The sequence below is a fragment of the Schistocerca cancellata genome, chromosome 9, assembly GCF_023864275.1.
Source record: "Schistocerca cancellata isolate TAMUIC-IGC-003103 chromosome 9, iqSchCanc2.1, whole genome shotgun sequence".
NCBI classification, from domain to species: Eukaryota; Metazoa; Arthropoda; class Insecta; order Orthoptera; family Acrididae; genus Schistocerca; species Schistocerca cancellata.
In genome coordinates this window covers 255,344,902-255,365,848 of record NC_064634.1, presented here as the reverse complement: position 1 = coordinate 255,365,848, position 20,947 = coordinate 255,344,902, and the positions used below count along the sequence as shown (strand labels likewise).

At 44.1% G+C, this 20,947-nt stretch overlaps 1 protein-coding gene across 1 annotated transcript in view; it reads right to left on the bottom strand.

The window, feature by feature from the left end:
* The window catches only part of LOC126101056 (odorant receptor Or2-like), a 36,820-nt gene that overhangs the window by 7,573 nt on the left and 8,300 nt on the right, over nucleotides 1-20,947 (bottom strand). The window contains exon 3 of the mRNA XM_049911722.1: nucleotides 15,000-15,101. Within this exon, the coding sequence (XP_049767679.1) occupies nucleotides 15,000-15,101 (102 nt within the window). The remainder of the gene's footprint in view (nucleotides 1-14,999; nucleotides 15,102-20,947) is intronic.

Here is a 20,947-nt window from a genome sequence, read left to right as displayed (position 1 = left end):
GATTAATTTTATTTTCATTTATAAAAATCGTATGCGTGTAAGTATGTATGCAAGTCCCACATCTCTTCCTAACCAACTACATTGGTTTCTTCCATAATCGGTACCCACATGACTTACAGTGTGGGAAGAAGCACCTTAGGGAGTAAGATCCACCTACCTCCCATGGGTGTGAGGGTGAAAAGTATGTGACGCGGAAGCATTATTTAGGACAGAAAGAATCGTTATACATATATGGGGTCCCAGATGGAATCGTCAGTAATCAGGGGTATGACAGGGCAGATCATTCGAAGCAAATGAGTCTAGATAACATTGGTTCTAAAACCCAGACCCGAAGAAATATGAGCAATTCATCTTCGATACAGCGAAGCAAATCTCTTCTACTCCTCTACTGCGAGCTGTTTGCTTTCCATATTGTGGGAGGATTTGGTATTGACCAAAACAAGAAAAAATTGTTTACTGAACATGAGATGTGAAATGCATACCTTAAGAGCTATCAACATTTGTTTGCTAGAGGAGATGCGTTTCAGTAACGAAGATGATAAAGTGCTCATAACTCTTAACTGACGGATCTTAGTGGCCACGTCCACCAGACATTTTTGCTTCGAATGATCGTTGCGACCATGTCTCTGAATACTCACCATTCCTCCTGGGACAGCCTGTTTAGAATGTGCACAAAAATGGGGAAACATCTTGAGCAATGCATGCCTTCGCTTAAATTCAGATCGTGCTGTTGTATCCACGACGAACCACACCTGTGTGGTGCACTCCTTAATTTGAAAATGTCAGTCGTGGTCAGAAAAATGTTCTGTCTAGTTGTGAGTGTATAATGCCAGAGCTAAGTCAATGCGAACGTGAGCAAATTGGAGGGCGTATGTTGGGTGCTTCCGCAGCAAAAGTTGCCACACTGGTGTGTCAAGAGTCACCGCCTCGAAGATTTACACCGTACACGGGGAAAGCGGGAAAACATGATCCTCTAAGTCACGACGCCGACGAAGGTGCGTCTTGAGTGATGGTGCTGGACGGTCATTGAAGAGGACTGTGATGAAAGATAGAAGCAAATGTAACTCCACAGTTGGACATCCCACGTGGTGCCGAATCCATAAAACCTGGACTAAGGAAAAGTGCTACCAATTCATTTAGTCCTATGGGTCTTGTTTCATACGGTTTCCAATTACTGGCCGAGTTTATGTCTGGCGTACAAGGCCCCAGATCTACGACGCAAACAGCTTACAGCCAAGACTCATGTATGGAGGGGTTTGCTGATGATATGGACGGCCATATCACGTATTCCATGGGCTCGATTCTTACTCTGTTAGGTAGTATTATTGCCGAGCACTATGTGGCAATTTTTGGTGAACAGGTCCAACGAATGGTAGAATATTTATTCCCCAATGGTGCTGCTGTGTTCTAAGGTGACAGGGTACCTGTTTAGACAGATCGCCTCGTCCAGCACTGGGTTTCTAACCACGAGGATAAATTATCGCGTTCCCCTGCCCGCCACAGTCAGCAGATGACAATATTATTGAGACTTTGTGTCCTATTTTGGAGAGAAGGTGCGTGATGGGTATTTACCTCCATCACCGCTACCTTAACTTGCTAGTATTGTGTAGCAATAACAGTATTAAAACTTTACCTTGATAACCATACAGAGCCAGTATTCACCCATTCCGAGACGACTAGAAGCTTTTTGGAATGCTATCTGTTTTCCAGATATACGAATTTTGTTTTGTCTATTCGTAACACAGTAATTGTATAATAGTCTGTATGTAAGTTCTTTGTGGGTAATACGTATTTACCACCGTTAGAGTTAAGGTAGCTATTGATGTTAGTACCTAATAAATAGTTTTCGACGTCGCTAGACTCAGTGGCTATGATAGACCCCTAGGAGTGATGGGTCATTGGAGGCAGCCAAAGACAGTGAGATATCTTCCTATTACTGTAACGCCTGAAGCAACTTCCATCACAATGGTGCACCTATTAGGCACTTTCAGAAAAAATTATTGTGATATTAACGTACACGTAGCTTCACTGTGGCTGAGTGTTCCGACATAACTCAGAAACGCCTAGAGCAATTTAAATCAATATATATATATATATATATATATATATATATATATATATATATATATATATATATATATATATATATATGTTTCATTATTGTTATAAAAAAGAGTCCTAGCAAGACACTCAACTCATACTATCCCTACGGGTGATGGTAGAGATGAGTCTGGGGGACATGTAAAAATGTTCAAAAGCTTCCTGTTGATAATTTTCCGTGTATTTAGTTGACTTAAAATACTTTTAAAGTACGAAGCGCAAACTCTGTTTTATGGATCTTGTTTCATTGACGGAAGTTTGTCTGTTAAAATCAACGGAGAGGATATAAAAGGGAAAATATCGTCCGCTACTTTTGCATACATTTCAAAAATGGTTCAAATGGCTCTGAGCACTATGGGACGTAACTTCTGAGGTTATCAGTCCCCTAAAACGTAGAACTACTTAAACCTAACTAACCTAAGGACACCACACACATCCATGCCCGAGGCAGGATTCGAACCTGCGACCGTAGCGGTCGCGCGGTTCCAGTCTGTAGCGCCTAGAACCGCCCGGCCACTGCGGCCGGCCATATTTTCCACCCAAGCAAAATTACAACTTCCTTTTTTTGCCCAAGCAGAATTAAATCACTCTTCAGGACTCAGAAGGAACTGCAGGTCGGAATATTTTACAGGTACTAACGAAATATGTGAGATATATGTTACGTATACGTCAATTATATGTGCTTGGTGATCAAAAAGTTAGTATAAATTTGAAAACTGAATAAATCACGGAATAATGTAGATAGAGAGGTACAAATTGACACACACCAATAAAATACAAACGTTCAAAAAATGTCCAACAGGTGGCGCTTCATCTGATCAGAATAGCAATAATTAGCGTAACAAAGTAAGACAAAGGAAAGATGATGTTCTTTATAGGAAATGCTCAATATGTCAACCATCATTCCTCAACAATAGCTGCAGTCGAGGAATAATGTTGTGAACAGCACTGTAAAGCATGTCCGGAATTATCGTGACGCATTGGCGTCGGAAGTTGTCTTTCAGCATCGCTAGAGATGTCGGTCGATGAAGATAGACTTGCGACTTCAGGTAACCCCAAAGCCAATAATGGCACCGACTGACGTCTGGGGACCTGGGAGGCCGAGCATGACGAAAGTGGCGGCTGAGCACACGATCATCACCAAACGACGCGCGCAAGAGATCTTTCACGCGTGTAGCAGTATGGGATGGAGCGCCATCCTGCATAAACATCGTACGTCCAGCAGGTGTTTATCAGCCAGGCTGGGGATGATGCGATTCTGTAACCCGTCACGGTAGCAGCTACCAAACCAGAATCACGCACTTCCTAGAAAAACAAAAGGCCCGATAACCTTAGATGTGACTTTCTCGTCGTGCAATGGTTATTCTCATGAGAGTATTTGTACTGAGAGCTCAAATTACTTTTCACTTGATTGCTATGCATGTTGAGAACTGTATGTGGTCTTGCTTTTAGTTTTCTCCGTTACTTCCCTGGGTGAATTGTTGCGAGGCGAGCACTGGAGAGCACTACACACTGAGTTTTCGTGGGGGGCTGCACTTCCACGAATACAGAGAGGGTCGTACATCAATGGGCTTGAACGTCTGGTGGGGCGACTGAGTTCAGTCTAGTTTCGCCTGTTGTAAGAATGGCGAAATGACCTCCAAGCCGTCTGAGTGTCGCCGCTGTTTATGTGTTTACCATTCCCGCGCGTCTGGAATCTAGACTGCTGGCGCTGACTGACTTTATTGTCTTCATGATTCTGAGAATACTTGTGGGCTGTGCCCTGCTGGGAGCGACTGTCTGGTGCCGGATGGCTAGTGATGTTCGCATTCTGTTTTCGTAGCCGGTCAAGTGGCAAGTTCAGTGACCCCAGCTAAATACCAGGCGCTTGATGGGTCAACTTAAACTGAGGTGAGTTGATGTCATAAAGCCCTGCGCGAAATTGGAGGGAACGATCGCTATTGGTGCAGATGGTGATCTGAGATTCGTCTTCTTTATTCGTGTCAGATGTACACTAAAATGAACACATATACAATACATACAAAGAACACTATACAGCATTCACCCAGAACTGGGCAACTTTGATAGCATTGGGTGTTACAGACGTTAAATCTTCATGCTACAGTTGGTTGGGCATGAGCTACATTTAAAGAGATGCCGGGTTTTCTGGAATTCACGGCATTCGCACAGCGTTGTGTTGGCAGTTGGCAGTCGGAAGTTCCATTTAAGGAGATTGTCCCCCGATCTTGCGATTTCAGTCCGCAGTCTGTTCAAAGACTTCCAGATGACCCACTTCTCCATGTGTCCAGGCGGCAGGTATTGCTGTGGTGTCATCCATTTTGACAGGTGTTGGTATCATTCTTTCCACTTGGTGAGTCGGGTAGCCGCAGTTGATCCTGCTAAGGGCTGTGAAGTTGTTAGGAAATTCTTCCTGGACTTCAGACTTGGCAGGTTGATATCCAAAGACTGGATGTGGTGTCACTGTATTTGATTAAAGCTTCTCGATGTTAGCAGTGACCTCTCTTCTGATGTCACATAGAGCAGTCCCAGCGAGACATTGAACTTTGACCATGGGGGCTGGCCTTAGGCAGCCTATAACAATCGTACAGCTGTGATTCAAATGGCTCTCAGCACTATGGGACTTAATATCTGAGGTCATTAGTCACCTGCACTTAGACTACTTAAACCTAACTAACCTAACGACATCACACACATCCATGCCTGTGGTAAGATTCGAACCTGCGACCGTACCAGCAGCGCGGTTCCGAACTAAAGCGCCTAGAATCGCTTGGCCACAACGGCCGGCTACAGCTGTCATCTAAGGCTACACCAACCTGATTTGCATGTACTGAATTGTACCGCACTGGGCTAGCATACTCTCCTGCAGAGTAGCATAAGTCAAGGGCTGTTGTTCTTAATGTTTGTGGATGTGTACCCCAGTTCGATCCCGCCAGTTTCCGAAGAAGGCAGTTTTGGACGATACTTTCTGCTTCAGGTACTTGGAATAGATTTTCCAGTGCTGAACCGAGCATCAGCATTCCAGAAGGACAACCAAATGATGTTCTGACATAGTGTGCGGGAATTTTGGAATGAGGACTGCATTTGGATTTCGGGCTTTTCGAGGGTAGTGGAGAGTTGAGTAGCGCTGGCTTCGCTCTTGCATTGCGCAAGCGCGTGGCATTCGGGATCTGATCTTGGTCGGAATCGGACAGTCCTGTGACTTAGTCGCACTTTCTCAGAATAGTTGTGAAGCATGACATTGGTCATACTCCAGATTCTTATTCTGCGTTTTCACAGCTGTACCGACTAGAGATACTTCCTTGTGCAACCAGGAGTATCCCTGCTGCGGCCACGTGAGGAGAACTGGAAATTCTCGGACTTCATTCGAGACCACAGGTGGAAACAGAGTTGCTGCACAGCAGGAGTCGGTGGCTCCAACATCATCAGAACGCTGCCTACCGACAGAGTGCTGCAGGTTTCAGGTCTGGTAGAGTATTTTGCGGCTCCGGCATTATAGGACCTATCATTTTGATACTGAAGCCCCCAGCAGCACACGTCCTCGCTTTGCTACACCTTGCTTGTTTCTCCATATGTTCCCATTTGAGCTCTAACTACTAGTCGCGATATCGCATGAAAGTCGGGGGAGTAATATTTGATTCATTAAGACCTCCAGTCACTGTCGTAAATCTATTGCATCACAAAGAATTGAACCCCCTTGTTCTCCAGCCAAATCGTATTCTCATAATAGTTCAGTATGTCGTATCCTTTAGCCTATTGCTTGTCTCGACAATCAAGTACCTTTGTGTTCTCTTTTATAATAAATCCCGTTGAAACATTTAATCAGCAAATCATTTCGTCGATAAATGCAGAATCTAATTTCCTGTCGTTTATTATGAGCTGGCCGAAGTGGCCGTGCGGTTCTAGGCGCTGCAGTCTGGAACCGCGACACTGCTACAGTCGCAGGTTCGAATCCTGCCTCGGGCATGGATGTGTGTGATGTCCTTAGGTTACTTAGGTTTAACTAGTTCTAAGTTCTAGGCGACTAATGACCTCAGAAGTTGAGTCCCATAGTGCTCAGAGCCATTTGAATCATTTTATTGTGATTAAATACCCTTTCTAACTGAGTAGATTATGATTTTTATTAAATTATTGTGACTGCACTCCTTAGTTTACCAGCAAGGAGCGTCCACCATCAATTCCTTTCGTTACCGTCGTGTGTATAGTTAATTAAGTGGTAAGTAAGGAGGGGGTCGAGTGCATGTCTATATCTAAGGAAAAATTCGTCAGAATTCAAATGGTTCAAATGGCTCTGAGCACTATGGGACTTAACATCTATGGTCATCAGTCCCCTAGAACTTAGAAGTACTTAAACCTAACTAACCTAGGGACATCACACAACACCCAGTCATCACGAGGCAGAGAAAATCCCTGACCCCGCCGGAAATCGAACCCGGGAACCCGGGCGCGGGAAGCGAGAATGCTACCGCACGACCACGAGCTGCGGACTCGTCAGAATCAAAGAGGTACAGACTGTTCTCGACCCCGGCACCTGGCATTATATGGCGATCCTTGCCTCGGATCTTTCCTATGACTGTTGAGACGGTATCAGGATTTGATCGATAACATTTTCTGATGAAAGAAAAACATCATAATTAATTTTCTTCGCTGTAAATAGATTTCGCGGTAGAAACGTTTTGCGGCGCACATGTAATAGCCATTCAGTTTTTTCATTTGTTTAGTAATTTCCTGTTGTTTGGTTTCGTGTGTGTTAGTGTTTTCGCTGTTATACTTTTTTGTTGATTTATCGTGAATGAATACTCACTCGTAGCAGAGCGCGAATGTTGTCGAACGCAACTCAAATAAATGCGACTGCACACGATGAAGCAGGGTCAGGGTAGTAACAGGGTTGATCTTTCCCACGGGACGGGAGGAACGGAACTCATACGTTAGACGCTTATCGGAGGCAGACCGGGAACAGGAAGATCTGACCGGTGAAATCAGAGAGAAAGAAAGGGAGGTAGAAGTAAACAGACATGTGGAAGCAATTGTTTGTATAAATAAGACCACAGATGCGAACAAGCCGAGGAAAATTCGGCCACGACTGTGTAACAGCTCTTAAATGTATAAAGCAGCATGACCAGTTGGTGAAGACGGTCCTAGTCAGCCGAAGGATTTATTATCAGAGATTTTGGGGGTGATAAAGCACACAAAGCAGTAATTAGAAAAGAAAATGGATGTGGTAGAGAATAACGTACTTGCGATTGTGAACGTAGTCAAGAATGAAATAGCGCTGGCTGGTAAGACGAGTATGGAAGCAAAGAAAAGGGGCGTCGAAGAGAGATGCAGAGTTGGTAAGGATAGAGGCAGTTGACACCAAACAATTGTCCAAAATGACAATTAACCGTGGAAGAATCGCTAGGCGAACTGGACACATCAATTCGGTAGAAATTGTTATAATAAAAGCCCAGGAGAAGGAAGTACTTGCGGGTAAGACGCAAAGAATGCAAAGCGTTGAAGAACGCGTTGCGGGTATCACCCAGAGATGTGAAAGCATCGAAGAACGTGTAGCACGCCTGGAACGCCAAGGACAAACTGGTGCATCGCGTCCAGAGGCGACGACCGGCGAACATGGAAGTGCAGCGCCGGACGACGCCCCACCGTGCACCGGCTCGGCAAAAGGTAGTGGACTACCAAGAGCGCACGGTAGCCCAGGGAGCACACGGACGCAAAATGAAAGCCCAATCGGAACACCTAAAGCCGTCGGCACACGGATCGTGCATCCGAACGTTGAGCGTTGAGCGTGCCGAGTTTCTGGCGTCATAGCGTGGAATAGCACGCTCGGGAGTCTTTCCGAACGTGCAGAGCAATATCTGGCATGTCAGATATTCTGAGCGTGCGTCTGACCGTTGACCAATTAGATGTCACAACGCCACCTACGTCACAAGCACGCTGTCTCCCTTCAGTACAGAGTTGTGAGGCGCCATATTGGCATTCATTTCAAGCCTATATGTATATATGCCGTTTCTGAGCACTAGCAAATTGAGAATCACTGGAAAAACCGTTTTTAACAGTGTGATTCATTCCAGTAAAATAATAAGACACATCACATCACATTCGTGGTAAAAGAATTATTGTAACTTCCGTATTATGAGAGTAGGCTATTTGAAGGCAGCGACACACTGAAGATCCAGCCAAAACGCATTGTTCTTGGTACAATTTGTTATTATTAAATTTCAATTAATAACATATCTATGATTAACGTTCTCAGCAACGTGTAACATAATATGATTACGTGCTGAAGGTCTGCTGTTGGTTTAGCGTAATGAATAGCGTCACTACCCTGTAGAGAGTGGTTCGTGTCCTGACACTTCCAAATTTTTTTTCGTAACATTAGCGTTTTTATTAGGTTCTGATACTTTATTATTAATTTAATATAAGTATATACTATAACATCTGATGTTACGTAAATGTAAGTTCACCTTTTTTTGAGGGGTGACTTTGTTCGATTGGCTTAATCTAAAGGACAGCTTGCGCTACTGGTATAAATATATTTTGCTCCTTTTTCTTTTACGCTATCGTAATTCACATGTTGCAAAGATTCTGCTACTGGGTAGGAACAATCATCAAGTAAGACTGACCTTGGAGTTTTACTAAAATGTGGGAATGATGAAATAATGTTTATCTTATGCGCAGAAGTATTCCAAGTTTGTAACGCACTGTGCGTTTTCAACTTCTGGCGGCGTAATGAATAATCGATTAAATTTCGGGCATGCATCCGCGCAAATAAAATTTCCTCCACTGATATTTCGGCCGCGTATCGTCCGGCCAACCCCAGAGTGAGGTTATGACTCACTCTGAGGATGGCCGGACGATGCGCGGCTGAAATACAGGGCTATTACAAATGATTGAAGCGATTTCATAAATTCACTGTAGCTCCATTCATTGACATATGGTCGCGACACACTACAGATACGTAGAAAAACTCATAAAGTTTTGTTCGGCTGAAGCCGCACTTCAGGTTTCTCGAGAGCGCAGTGAGACAAAATGGCGACAGGAGCCGAGAAAGCGTTTGTGTTGCTTGAAATGCACTCACATCAGTCAGTCATAACAGTGCAACGACACTTCAGGACGAAGTTTAACAAAGATCCACCAACTGCTAACTCCATTCAGCGATGGTATGCGCAGTTTAAAGCTTCTGGATGCCTCTGTAAGGAGAAATCAACGGGTCGGCCTGCAGTGAGCGAAGAAACGGTTGAACGCGTGCGGGCAAGTTTCACGCGTAGCCCGCGGAAAATTGGCTCATGCCACAACTGGAGACCGACAGCGCCGACTTCATCTTTCAACAGGATGGTGCTCCACCGCACTTCCATCATGATGTTCGGCATTTCTTAAACCGGAGATTGGAAAACCGATGGATCGGTCGTGGTGGAGATCATGATCAGCAATTCATGTCATGACCTCCACGCTCTCCCGACTTAACCCCATGCGATTTCTTTCTGTGGGGTTATGTGAAAGATTCAGTGTTTAAACCTCCTCTACCAAGAAACGTGCTAGAACTGCGAGCTCGCATCAACGATGCTTTCGAACTCATTCATGGGGACATGCTGCGCCGAGTATGGGAGGAACTTGATTATCGGCTTGTTGTCTACCGAATCACTAAAGGGGCACATATCGAACATTTGTGAATGCCTAAAAGAACTTTTTGAGTTTTTGTATGTGTGTGCAAAGCATTGTGAAAATATTTCAAATAATAAAGTTATTGTAGAGCTGTGAAACCGCTTCAATCATTTGTAATAACCCTGTATTTGCGCGGCTGCATGCCCGAAATTTAATCAATTGTAACGCACTGTTTGTAATGGAACTTCTGTAAGCCTGTGTCCTTATTGATTGGACATGGTACTTACCCTTTCGTGGACGATGGAGGAAACGCGCGTTTTAATAGAGCTAGTGTGGGAATTTTACGCGCGCCCGTTGAGTAAACAGTGTGATTTAAGAACTAGAAACACCCCTCAACTGCCGCTGGAGTGCGTCGCGATCGCGTATCCACGTTGGGGCCCACGTACCGTATGCACAAGTCGCATCGTTCCTGGGCGTTCAGCAGTACGTTGAACGTGGCACGCTCAATGTTAACGTTCGACAACACGGTCTGTGTGCCGACGGCTTAACGCTCAGTTCCAGTATCATTTTGGGACAGGACTATGTGGTCACAACACACACCAAGAGATGTCAGTTCGCGTCAAACAGACGGGCGCGTTTGATACTAGAGCCTATTGATACATGCAAGGGGGACCAGAGTTTGATTACAAACACTTTTTATCGATCAAATTTCAAAATTTCCGGGAAAATGGAGGGTCACTTCACCCAAAAATTTGGCTGTCACAATTCTCTAACACGCTGCCAATATCTTGGCCAATGCTAGCAGCATTAGAATTTATCTGCGGGCAAATCGAGGGCACGGCAGCTGAGAAAATGCGCTGTGTTGCGGGTACATGAGGAACGTACCAATAATTCACAAACGCGTTTCTCGAAACGTATTGGTCGCACGAAATGCAATACCGAATAAACAGGAAATCATTTTCTGTCCAGACCTGGAGGCATCAGGATACAAAAGTCCCCAGAAGCTCTTTGAGGCGTTAATTTAAAAGAATCAGTTCACTGATGTGCCACATAGTGACGGTGAAATAATGAAGTTCTTTTTCGCGAAACTACCAAGCTACTACCAGCAAGCGCTTGTAGGAAAGTACAGATCGAATACTGAAACATTCAAAAGCCTTCTGCGCGAGTTGGAGTTAATTTCTGAAAAAACAAGCAGCGCATGATCGAAGAAAAGGGCAATATAACCATTACCATGGCGACTCTGGTGGAGCACCGCGCAATAACAACAGCGATAGGAGAAAAGAGCGTGATGGAACATCCGGTCGGCAGGACTATGGGAGAAAAAATTCTGGACGGCAGAGTAACTGGCAGAGGAAATATGATACCCGCCATAACGACACGAACTGGAGACGTAGAGATTCAGATGAACAGCGGAATGAGTCAATTGAAATACGTGGTCCTAACCCGAGTTCCAATCACCAAAATAGAAATGGCGTGTGAGATTGACGCCAGGACCGTGCGGATTCGGCCCGCGGAAAGTCCATACAAATACTAGGACATAGCAGTGTTCATATGTTCAAATCTAAGGAGCGCGAGAACGTAATTTTCGTATAGTCGAAAAAGTGTTTGTGAAATCTTTTCGGCTTACGAATAAAAATAAAAAAAACAGAAATGCCAAAAGTTTTTTTTCAGTGTACAATGAGTCGTACAGGGTTAAAAGAATCGCCCACCAGAACACGTACGAACTGCAGACACTGAAGGGCAAGAAATCCATTGGTATTCACCACATATCCCACATCAAGCGGTTTGTGGAATAAGTCTTATATGTGAAACAAAAGGGAAAAATTTGTAAAATGGTCTGGGTTAGAAAACATCTTTCTGTTGTGTACTTATTAGACATTAAGCGTGGTAATTTGTTTTTATTTATATTATTTAACATGTACATGAGTACGTTGTAGCTGCTACGGAGCGACATATGATATTGCGCGATCTTGGTTAACTCTGAAAGCGAAGGTAGGAGTTGTGTCGGTCTAACTCACTTTTCCGGACTTTTCATTACATCGGGGAGCCACCACTCTTCCGAGTCAACGGTAACAACAGATTTGAACTTCATGCGTGTTTTCTCGTTACACCATACCTATTACTGTGTCATTGTTGAGGAAGAGTTACTGGATGCATGTCGACAGTGTTCTGGGCACGCCTTACAACGTTGCACCATTTGTTTGTTTTCGCGGAATTTGTCACTGGTGTTATGGGGACACTATTGCAGTACTGCACCTATTTTCAATGAGGGTTTTTTTCCGCTGGCGCGTTGTTCACACCATAGTGCATTGCAACATACTCTTAGGATTTGGAGGCGGATATACAAAGGTGGCCATTGTGCCCACCAATCTACATCTACATTTCTACATCTACATTTATACTCCGCAAGCCACCCAACGGTGTGTGGCGGAGGGCACTTTACGTGCCACTGTCATTATCTCCCTTTCCTGTTCCAGTCGCGTATGGTTCGCGGGAAGAACGACTGTCTGAAAGCCTCTGTGCGCGCGCTAATCTCTCTAATTTTACATTCGTGATCTCCTCGGGAGGTATAAGTAGGGGGAAGCAATATATTCGATACCTCATCCAGAAACGCACGCTCTCGAAACCTGGCGAGCAAGCTACACCGCGATGCAGAGCGCCTGTCTTGCAGGGTCTGCCACTTGAGTTTGTTAAACATCTCCGTAACGCTATCACGGTTACCAAATAACCCTGTGACGAAACGCGCCGCTCTTCTTTGGATCTTCTCTATCTCCTCCATCAACCCGATCTGGTACGGATCCCACACTGATGAGCAATACTCAAGTATAGGTCGAACGAGTGTTTTGTAAGCCACCTCCTTTGTTGATGGACTACATTTTCTAAGGACTCTCCCAATGAATCTCAACCTGGTACCCGCCTTACCAACAATTAATTTTATATGATCATTCCACTTCAAATCGTTCCGCACGCATACTCCCAGATATTTTACAGAAGTAACTGCTACCAGTGTTTGTTCCGCTATCATATAATCATACAATAAAGGATCCTTCTTTCTATGTATTCGCAATACATTACATTTGTCTATGTTAAGGGTCAGTTGCCACTCCCTGCACCAAGTGCCTATCCGCTGCAGATCTTCCTGCATTTCGCTACAATTTTCTAATGCTGCAACTTCTCTGTATACTACAGCATCATCCGCGAAAAGCCGCATGGAACTTCTGACACTATCTACTAGGTCATTTATATATATTGTGAAAAGCAATGGTCCCATAACACTCCCCTGTGGCACGCCAGAGGTTACTTTAACGTCTGTAGATGTCTCTCCATTGAGAACAACATGCTGTGTTCTGTTTGCTAAAAACTCTTCAATCCAGCCACACAGCTGGTCTGATATTCCGTAGGCTCTTACTTTGTTTATCAGGCGACAGTGCGGTACTGTATCGAACGCCTTCCGGAAGTCAAGGAAAATGGCATCTACCTGGGAGCCTGTATCTAATATTTTCTGGGTCTCATGAACAAATAAAGCGAGTTGGGTTTCACACGATCGCTGTTTCCGGAATCCATGTTGATTCCTACATAGTAGATTCTGAGTTTCCAAAAACGACATGATACTCGAGCAAAAGACATGTTCTAAAATTCTACAACAGATCGACGTCAGAGAGATAGGTCTATAGTTTTGCGCATCTGCTCGACGACCCTTCTTGAAGACTGGGACTACCTGTGCTCTTTTCCAATCATTTGGAACCTTCTGTTCCTCTAGAGACTTGCGGTACACGGCTGTTAGAAGGGGGGCAAGTTCTTTCGCGTACTCTCTGTACCCGCTGGTGCTGGGTGTAAACTTTCTGGAGTGTGGCGAGTTCCTCGTACGATGGTACACCACGTCTCTGAACGTGTGCGGTCGTCGGGATTTATTGTATGAACGGTGTAATGCAGAAGGTATGGAATTCCTCAACAAGTTGGATAATTGATGTCTTGGTGTCAGACGTATCACACAAGAGCAGTTTAAAGCTTCTGGATGCCTCTGTAAGGAGGGATGATATATAGAAGAAGTTGCTTACAGGGGTAGAGCCAGTTAGTGATGATAGTATGAGACATTTGTAGTGCGCACGTCCAATGACTTCTCTGCAGCCGGCCGGAGTGGCCTGGTGGTTCTAGGCGCTATAGTCTGGCACCGAGCGACGGCTACGGTCGAAGGTTCGAATCCTGCCTCGGGCATGGATGTGTGTAATGTCCTTAGGTTAGTTAGGTTTAAGCAGTTCTAAGTTCTAGGGGACTGATGACCTCCGAAGTTAAGTCCCATTGTGCTCAGAGCCATTTGAACCATTTTTGAACTTCTATGGTTATTGGAAACTACTCTGTTGAAACTCGCAGAAATAATAAGTACAAACAATGTGATATGAGGTTGGTCGGTTCATAAAGGAAATCCGTAGATCTATAATTGTTTGACGCCAAGTGTGTTAACTTCTGGTAGCTTTTAGATATAGTTAGCACTTTCCTGTAGTTCTAAAAACACGTGCTATCGAAATAGGTAAGCGACTTAATTGAAAACTCCCTAGTTACGAATAAAGCAATACGTCTTTCTGAATAAGGAGATATTTTACAAAGACAAAGTAGCGGCTACAGTGTCTCCAGGATGGATGGCTAGCCACTAGTTGCCACGATATACTGATTGTGTTGCGTAAGACGTGCCATTCTTTTTATTGCGTAATTGGGTTTCAAATATCGGATCGAAGTTTCCGGTAAATGATGTGCCATAGGGCTATGTAATTTTGTCTTCGGTATACAGGATAAAAATAACCTGGTAGTGGATACCTGTCTCAGAGTCCGTCATCCACAAGGGCAACAGATATTCGCTTCCATGGGAGACAAGGAATGTCTACGCAGCAGCTAGCTCCATCTTCTCCGTCGGCGATCGGGACAATCAGACGTGATCACAATAACAAATGAGACTGCGAGATGTTCCGCCTACGGTCCGTCAGCGTACAAAGTCACCATTGCCGCCGGAGAGGTGGCCCAGTGGCAAGCAAGCACCGGCGCCTGTAATGTCGACACTGTGCCGTGTGATAGGATGCCGTTTCCGGTCACGCATTCCTGCCCTCCATCTGTTCCTCAAGAGCCCACCCTCCCTCCCCTCGAAATTTCTCGCAACATTTCTGGGACACAATGTAAAGTGGGAAATACGTAGCCCGAGATAACAAGAGTATGGCACATTCCAATTCAATTAAATTCATTGAAGAACTGTGCAATCCGCAGCGAAAAATAATCTTACGAAGATGACGCAGTTACACTCTTCTTCTACTAACCTTCTCAGCTACGTTGTGCGCCGCCCAGCAGTACAGATAAACTTGCCCACACGGGTTGGAAAGGAAGGTCATGGAACTCAAAGACGTGATGATGTCCTTATTCTGAAAGAAAACAAGTGAAATAGCATCTGAACGAGTGAAAACACCCTCTTTCTGCTAACTGCAACATCAACACACAAAGAACAAGTCAGAATGAATACAATTGTGTTTCTTTCTTCCTTTTTTTTTTAATTTACCAGGTTTCTGACTGGTTTTGTGCGGCCAGCCACGAATTCATCTGCTTTAGAACACCTGTATCCTATGTAGTTAGTTATCTACTGGATGTATTCCTCTACCGTTTTTACCCTCTACACCCTCCTGTAGTACCATACAAGCTTTCCATGGTGTCTTAACAGATGTCTTACCATCATGACACAGAGTTTTTGAAATATTTCTTTCCTCGCTGATTCTGCGGAGAACCTCATTGCATGCCTTAGCAATGAACTTCAATTTTAACATTCTGCTGCTTAGAAATCAAAAGCAATAAAAAACAGAAGGTTAAGAATTTTTTTAAAAACAAAACATGCAATTGAAACAATTAGCGACCGAAGGCCTACACTACACATCTGAAGGACCATTATAATTAAAAAACATTAATAAATAATTTTACTAACCAAGAAACATCCTTTTTAAACTTACGAGAGACCAGCCAGAAAGCTAAACAAAGAAATATTAACTTATTGCACGGCTGAAGGCTACAAACAAATTTGAAACAACGGCTGAAGGCCTGAACAACAAGTCAGACAAACAATTTAAAATAAACCCCTTCCTTCTGATAAAAAAATTTGTCCTTTAAAGAAAACACATGACTGAAGGCCATATTAATAGGGGTTCACGTAAAGCCTCAGCTGAAGGCCACACATAAAACATTGAACAACTAACGGCTTAGGGCCTGATTTATAAACAATACTGGTAGAATCAATTGAAGGAAATTTTTCTTATAAAATAAAATGAATTTTCATAATTTTACTTTAACATGGCTGAAGGCCTTTATGTAAAATTTAAAAGAACTGAAATAATAGATGGCCGAAGGCCTCGCACAATACTTCAAACCAACAGGAAAATCGCAATCTAAAACAACTAGAACAAATGGTGCTCAGAAGTGTTCCAAAGATCAGCTTGAGAAGGTAGCTCAAACGCAACGTGAGACAGGCAGCCAAGAGTTGAAGTTAAATAATCAGATGGCAACCGAAACTAGGGACAGCCCAAAGACCGACCAACAATTTAACCGATACCCTTCCGTCCGACCAACGGCACAACGATGGAAACTATCGGCCGACGATGAGGATACGAACAGCACTATGTTTTCAGGAGTTGGCATGTCAAAAAACAGCCAAAGGAACAACAACCACCCTAAGCAAAATACGAACCAAACAACCTATAAAGCTGTCGAACAACACACTGTGCTTGACAGCATCAATACAACGAGGAAAGTCACACTGCCGGAAAAATATGCTAACGACCAAGACAGGTAACTGGGGCGTTAACGACCACAGGGCACAAAATACCGCTGGTGCACTTCACTGGCAATGTAACAGTCAATTTATTAATTAATCACAAAGTAGGAAGACGGTTGCAAGATTTCACCGACTCCAACACATCACATTGCTGCTAGTCCAAGCAGCCCAGAGAGCAACAATCCACCAATGAATGAAGAGACGTCACAATAGTTGAGGTTTCATAACAGGTTAACTGATCGCTCAACTTCAGTGTTCAGGTTCGGTGGGCGCAAAGTTTGTTGCTCTTGCAGCTAGCGCCTCACAATTTGACAGTGCGTGCACGCCACCAGCTATCCCAGCCAGGCCTCTCGCCATGGAGACTTCCTTAGAGCTCCGTCCCAACCAACTGACTCAATCCGGCACACAGACAGCATTAAAATAACTGCTGAGCCAAAACAACACAAGCTTCACACGGTTCCACGAAACACTTTCACAAACAATTCGAACTATACCAAAACCAGTCACTGTGAAAGAACTGGGAGGAATCACAAGTCGACACACAGAGAGAACCCGGAAGTGGTCGGCGACCAAATACACGCCGTCCAATGATACGACCGATCGAACGACGAATCTCGGTCGTCCCCACTCAAGTCATGTGTGTCGGCAACTGTCGGGCAAGTCATGGCTGCTCCGTCCAGACTGAACTCCCGACACATGACGACATTGGTCACTCAAGAGATAGTATGACAGCGCTCTTATCGAAAGGCGCCTGCTGCTGCCACTCACAGGCAGGCAATCTAGCATTTTAGTGACAGCAGTAAATCGAATAAGATACGCAGTACCGCAAAGACAAGGTGCCAAGCAATAAACGGCACGAACATGAGCCGTGCACAGCTCACTACATAGCAAAATACTTTAACTTCATTTGCTTGGTGATCACCAATCCCAATTTAAAGTTTCTCTCTTTTCTCATTTTTGCTCCTCCTCATTACTTTCGTCTTCCTTCGATTTACTCTCAATCCGTATTCTGAATTCAACAGGCTGTTCAGCAAATCTTGTCACTCTTCTTCACTTACACTGAGGTTAGTATTGTATCTGCGAATATTATCATTCATATCTTTTCAGCTTGACTTTTAATTCCACTCTCGAAACTTCCTTTCACTTTATTTCGGTCATTGCTTCTTCGATATACAGATTGAACAGTAGGGGAGAAAGACTACATCCCTGTCTTCTGCCCTTTTCAATCCGAGTACTTCGTTCTTGGTCTTCCACTCTTATTGTTCCGTCTTGGCTCCTGTACATATTGATTATTGCTCGTCTTTTCCTAGAGCTTCCCTAAAGTTTTCTCAAAATTTAGAGCATCTTTCAGCATTTGACACAGCTGAACGTTTTTTCCAGGTGGCCTAATCCTATCAACATGTCTTGATTTTCCTTTAATCTTACTATCATTATCAACCGCTACGTGAGAACTACCTCTCATGTGCCTTTACCTTCCCTAAAGCCAATCTGATCTTATCAAACACATCCTCAGTTTTCTTTTAAATTCTTCTATACCGTATTCTCGACATCAAGTTGGCTGAATGAGCTCTTAAGCTGACTGTGCGACAATTCTCGCACTTGTCAGCTCTTGCAGGTTTCGGAATTGTGTTGATGATGTTTTTTCGAAACGCAATTTGTATGTCGCCAGACTCATACATTCTACACGTCAAACTGAATAGTAACTTTGCTGCTGCTTCCCCCACTGATTTTTGAAATTGTGATAGAATGCTATGAATCCCTTATACTTTATTTGATCTTAAGTCTTACAAAGATCTTTTAATTTAATATCCTGGTACCAGATCCAGTATCTCTTCCATATAGACTCCTGTCTCATCTTGTATCACATCTATCTAGTCTTCTTCCTCATAGAGCCCTTCGGTGTATTCTTCCCCGCTATCAGCTGACTCTTCTGCACTTAACACTGAAATTCCCGTTGCCCACTTAGTATTACTGTGGTGTCACCTCCAGACACCACACTTGCTTGGTGGTAGCCTTTAAATCGACCGCGGTTCGTTAGTATACGTCGGACCCGCGTATCTCCACTGTCAGTGATTGCAGACCGAGCGCCGCCACACGGCAAGTCTAGAGTCTTCCTAGCACTCGCCCCAGTTGTACAGCCGACTTTGCTAGCGATGGTTCACTGTCGACATACGCTCTCATTTGCAGAGACGACAGTTTAGCATAGCCTTCAGCTACGTCATTTGCTACGACCTAGCATGGCGCCCTATTCAGTTACTATAAGTACTATCATCAAGAATGTATTCTGAACAGATAATGTTGTGACTCATGTACCGTCAAGAGCGACGTTCATCATTAATGGATTAATGTTAAGTATCAAACTAATTACGTCCGCTTTCTGAATTCTCATTCCTTGTCGTGTTCCAGACCTCACGTCAGTATAGTTCTTTCCTCCTCACGCCAGCCTGCGCGAGCTAAAACGCGTGCATTTCGGCCTCCATTCGTAACACGGTGTTGGCTCTTCTGCTAACACAAAAATTACCATCTTTACTTTTAAATTCACCGAAAGTTGTTTAACCTTTTCTGTATGCTGAGAGTCCTTCCGAAAATCATTTCTTTTTCGATTTCTTGACTTTTCCAGTCAGCTATATCGCCTTAGCTTCCCTGCACTTCCTGATTATTTCATTATTAAGTACTTTATCTGTGAATTCCTAAACTACCCTGAACATTTTTGTACATCCACTTTCATCGATCAACAAAAGGCCTTCACCAAACTGCTTCTAATGTGATGTGGCCTTGGGCTGGAATAATGAAGAAACAAATCTACTCTCATTCTGATGTCCAATTTTACTCTCCACAGGTGTCTATCAAAGCGCCATCTACAGGGTGTATCAAAAATGACCGGTATATTTGAAACGGCAATAAAAACTAAACGAGCAGCGATAGAAATACACCGTTTGTTGCAATATGCTTGGGACAACAGTACATTTTCAGGCGGACAACCTTTCGAAATTACAGTAGTTACAATTTTCAACAACAGATGGCGTTGCAAGTGATGTGAAAGATATAGAAGACAACGCAGTCTGTGGGTGCGCCATTCTGTACGTCGTCTTTCTGCTGTAAGCGTGTGCTGTTCACAACGTGCAAGTGTGCTGTAGACAACATGGTTTATTCCTTAGAACAGAGGATTTTTCTGGTGTTGGAATTCCACCGCCTAGAACACAGTGTTGTTGCAACAAGACGAAGTTTTTAACGGAGGTTTAATGTAACCAAAGGACCGAAAAGCGATACAATAAAGGATCTGTTTGAAAAATTTCAACGGACTGGGAACGTGACGGATGAACATGCTGGAAAGGTAGGGCGAGCGTGTACGGCAACCACAGAGGACAACGCGCAGCTAGTGCAGCAGGTGATCCAACAGCGGCCTCGGGTTTCCGTTCGCCGTGTTGCAGCTGCGGTCCAAATGACGCCAACGTCCACGTATCGTCTCATGCGCCAGAGTTTACACCTCTATCCATACAAAATTCAAACGCGGCAACCCCTCAGCGCCGCTACCATTGCTGTACGAGAGACATTCGCTAACGATATAGTGCACAGGATTGATGACGGCGATATGCATGTGGGCAGCATTTGGTTTACTGACGAAGCTTATTTTTACCTGGACGGCTTCGTCAATAAACAGAACTGGCGCATATGGGGAACCGAAAAGCCCCATGTTGCAGTCCCATCGTACCTGCATCCTCAAAAAGTACTGGTCTGGGCCGCCATTTCTTCCAAAGGAATCATTGGCCCATTTTTCAGATCCGAAACGATTACTGCATCACGCTATCTGGACATTCTTCGTGAATTTGTGGCGGTACAAACTGCCTTAGACGACACTGCGAACACCTCATGGTTTATGCAAGATGGTGCCCGGCCACATCGCACGGCCGACGTCTTTAATTTCCTGAATGAATATTTCGATGATCGTGTGATTGCTTTGGGCTATCCGAAACATACAGGAGGCGGCGTGGATTGGCCTCCCTATTCGCCAGACATGAACCCCTGTGACTTCTTTCTGTGGGGACACTTGAAAGACCAGGTGTACCGCCAGAATCCAGAAACAATTGAACAGCTGAAGCAGTACACCTCATCTGCATGTGAAGCCATTCCGCCAGACACGTTGTCAAAGGTTTCGGGTAATTTCATTCAGAGACTACGCCATATTATTGCTACGCATGGTGGATATGTGGAAAATATCGTACTATAGAGTTTCCCAGACCGCAGCGCCATCTGTTGTTGAAAATTGTAACTACTGTAATTTCGAAAGTTTGTCTGCCTGAAAACGTACTGTTGTCCCAATAATATTGCAACAAACGGTGTATTTCTATCGCTGCTCGTTTAGTTTTTATTGCCGTTTCAAATATACCGGTCATTTTTGAAACACCCTGTAACAGTAAATTCCAATTAAACATTATATGCAGAAGCATAGGG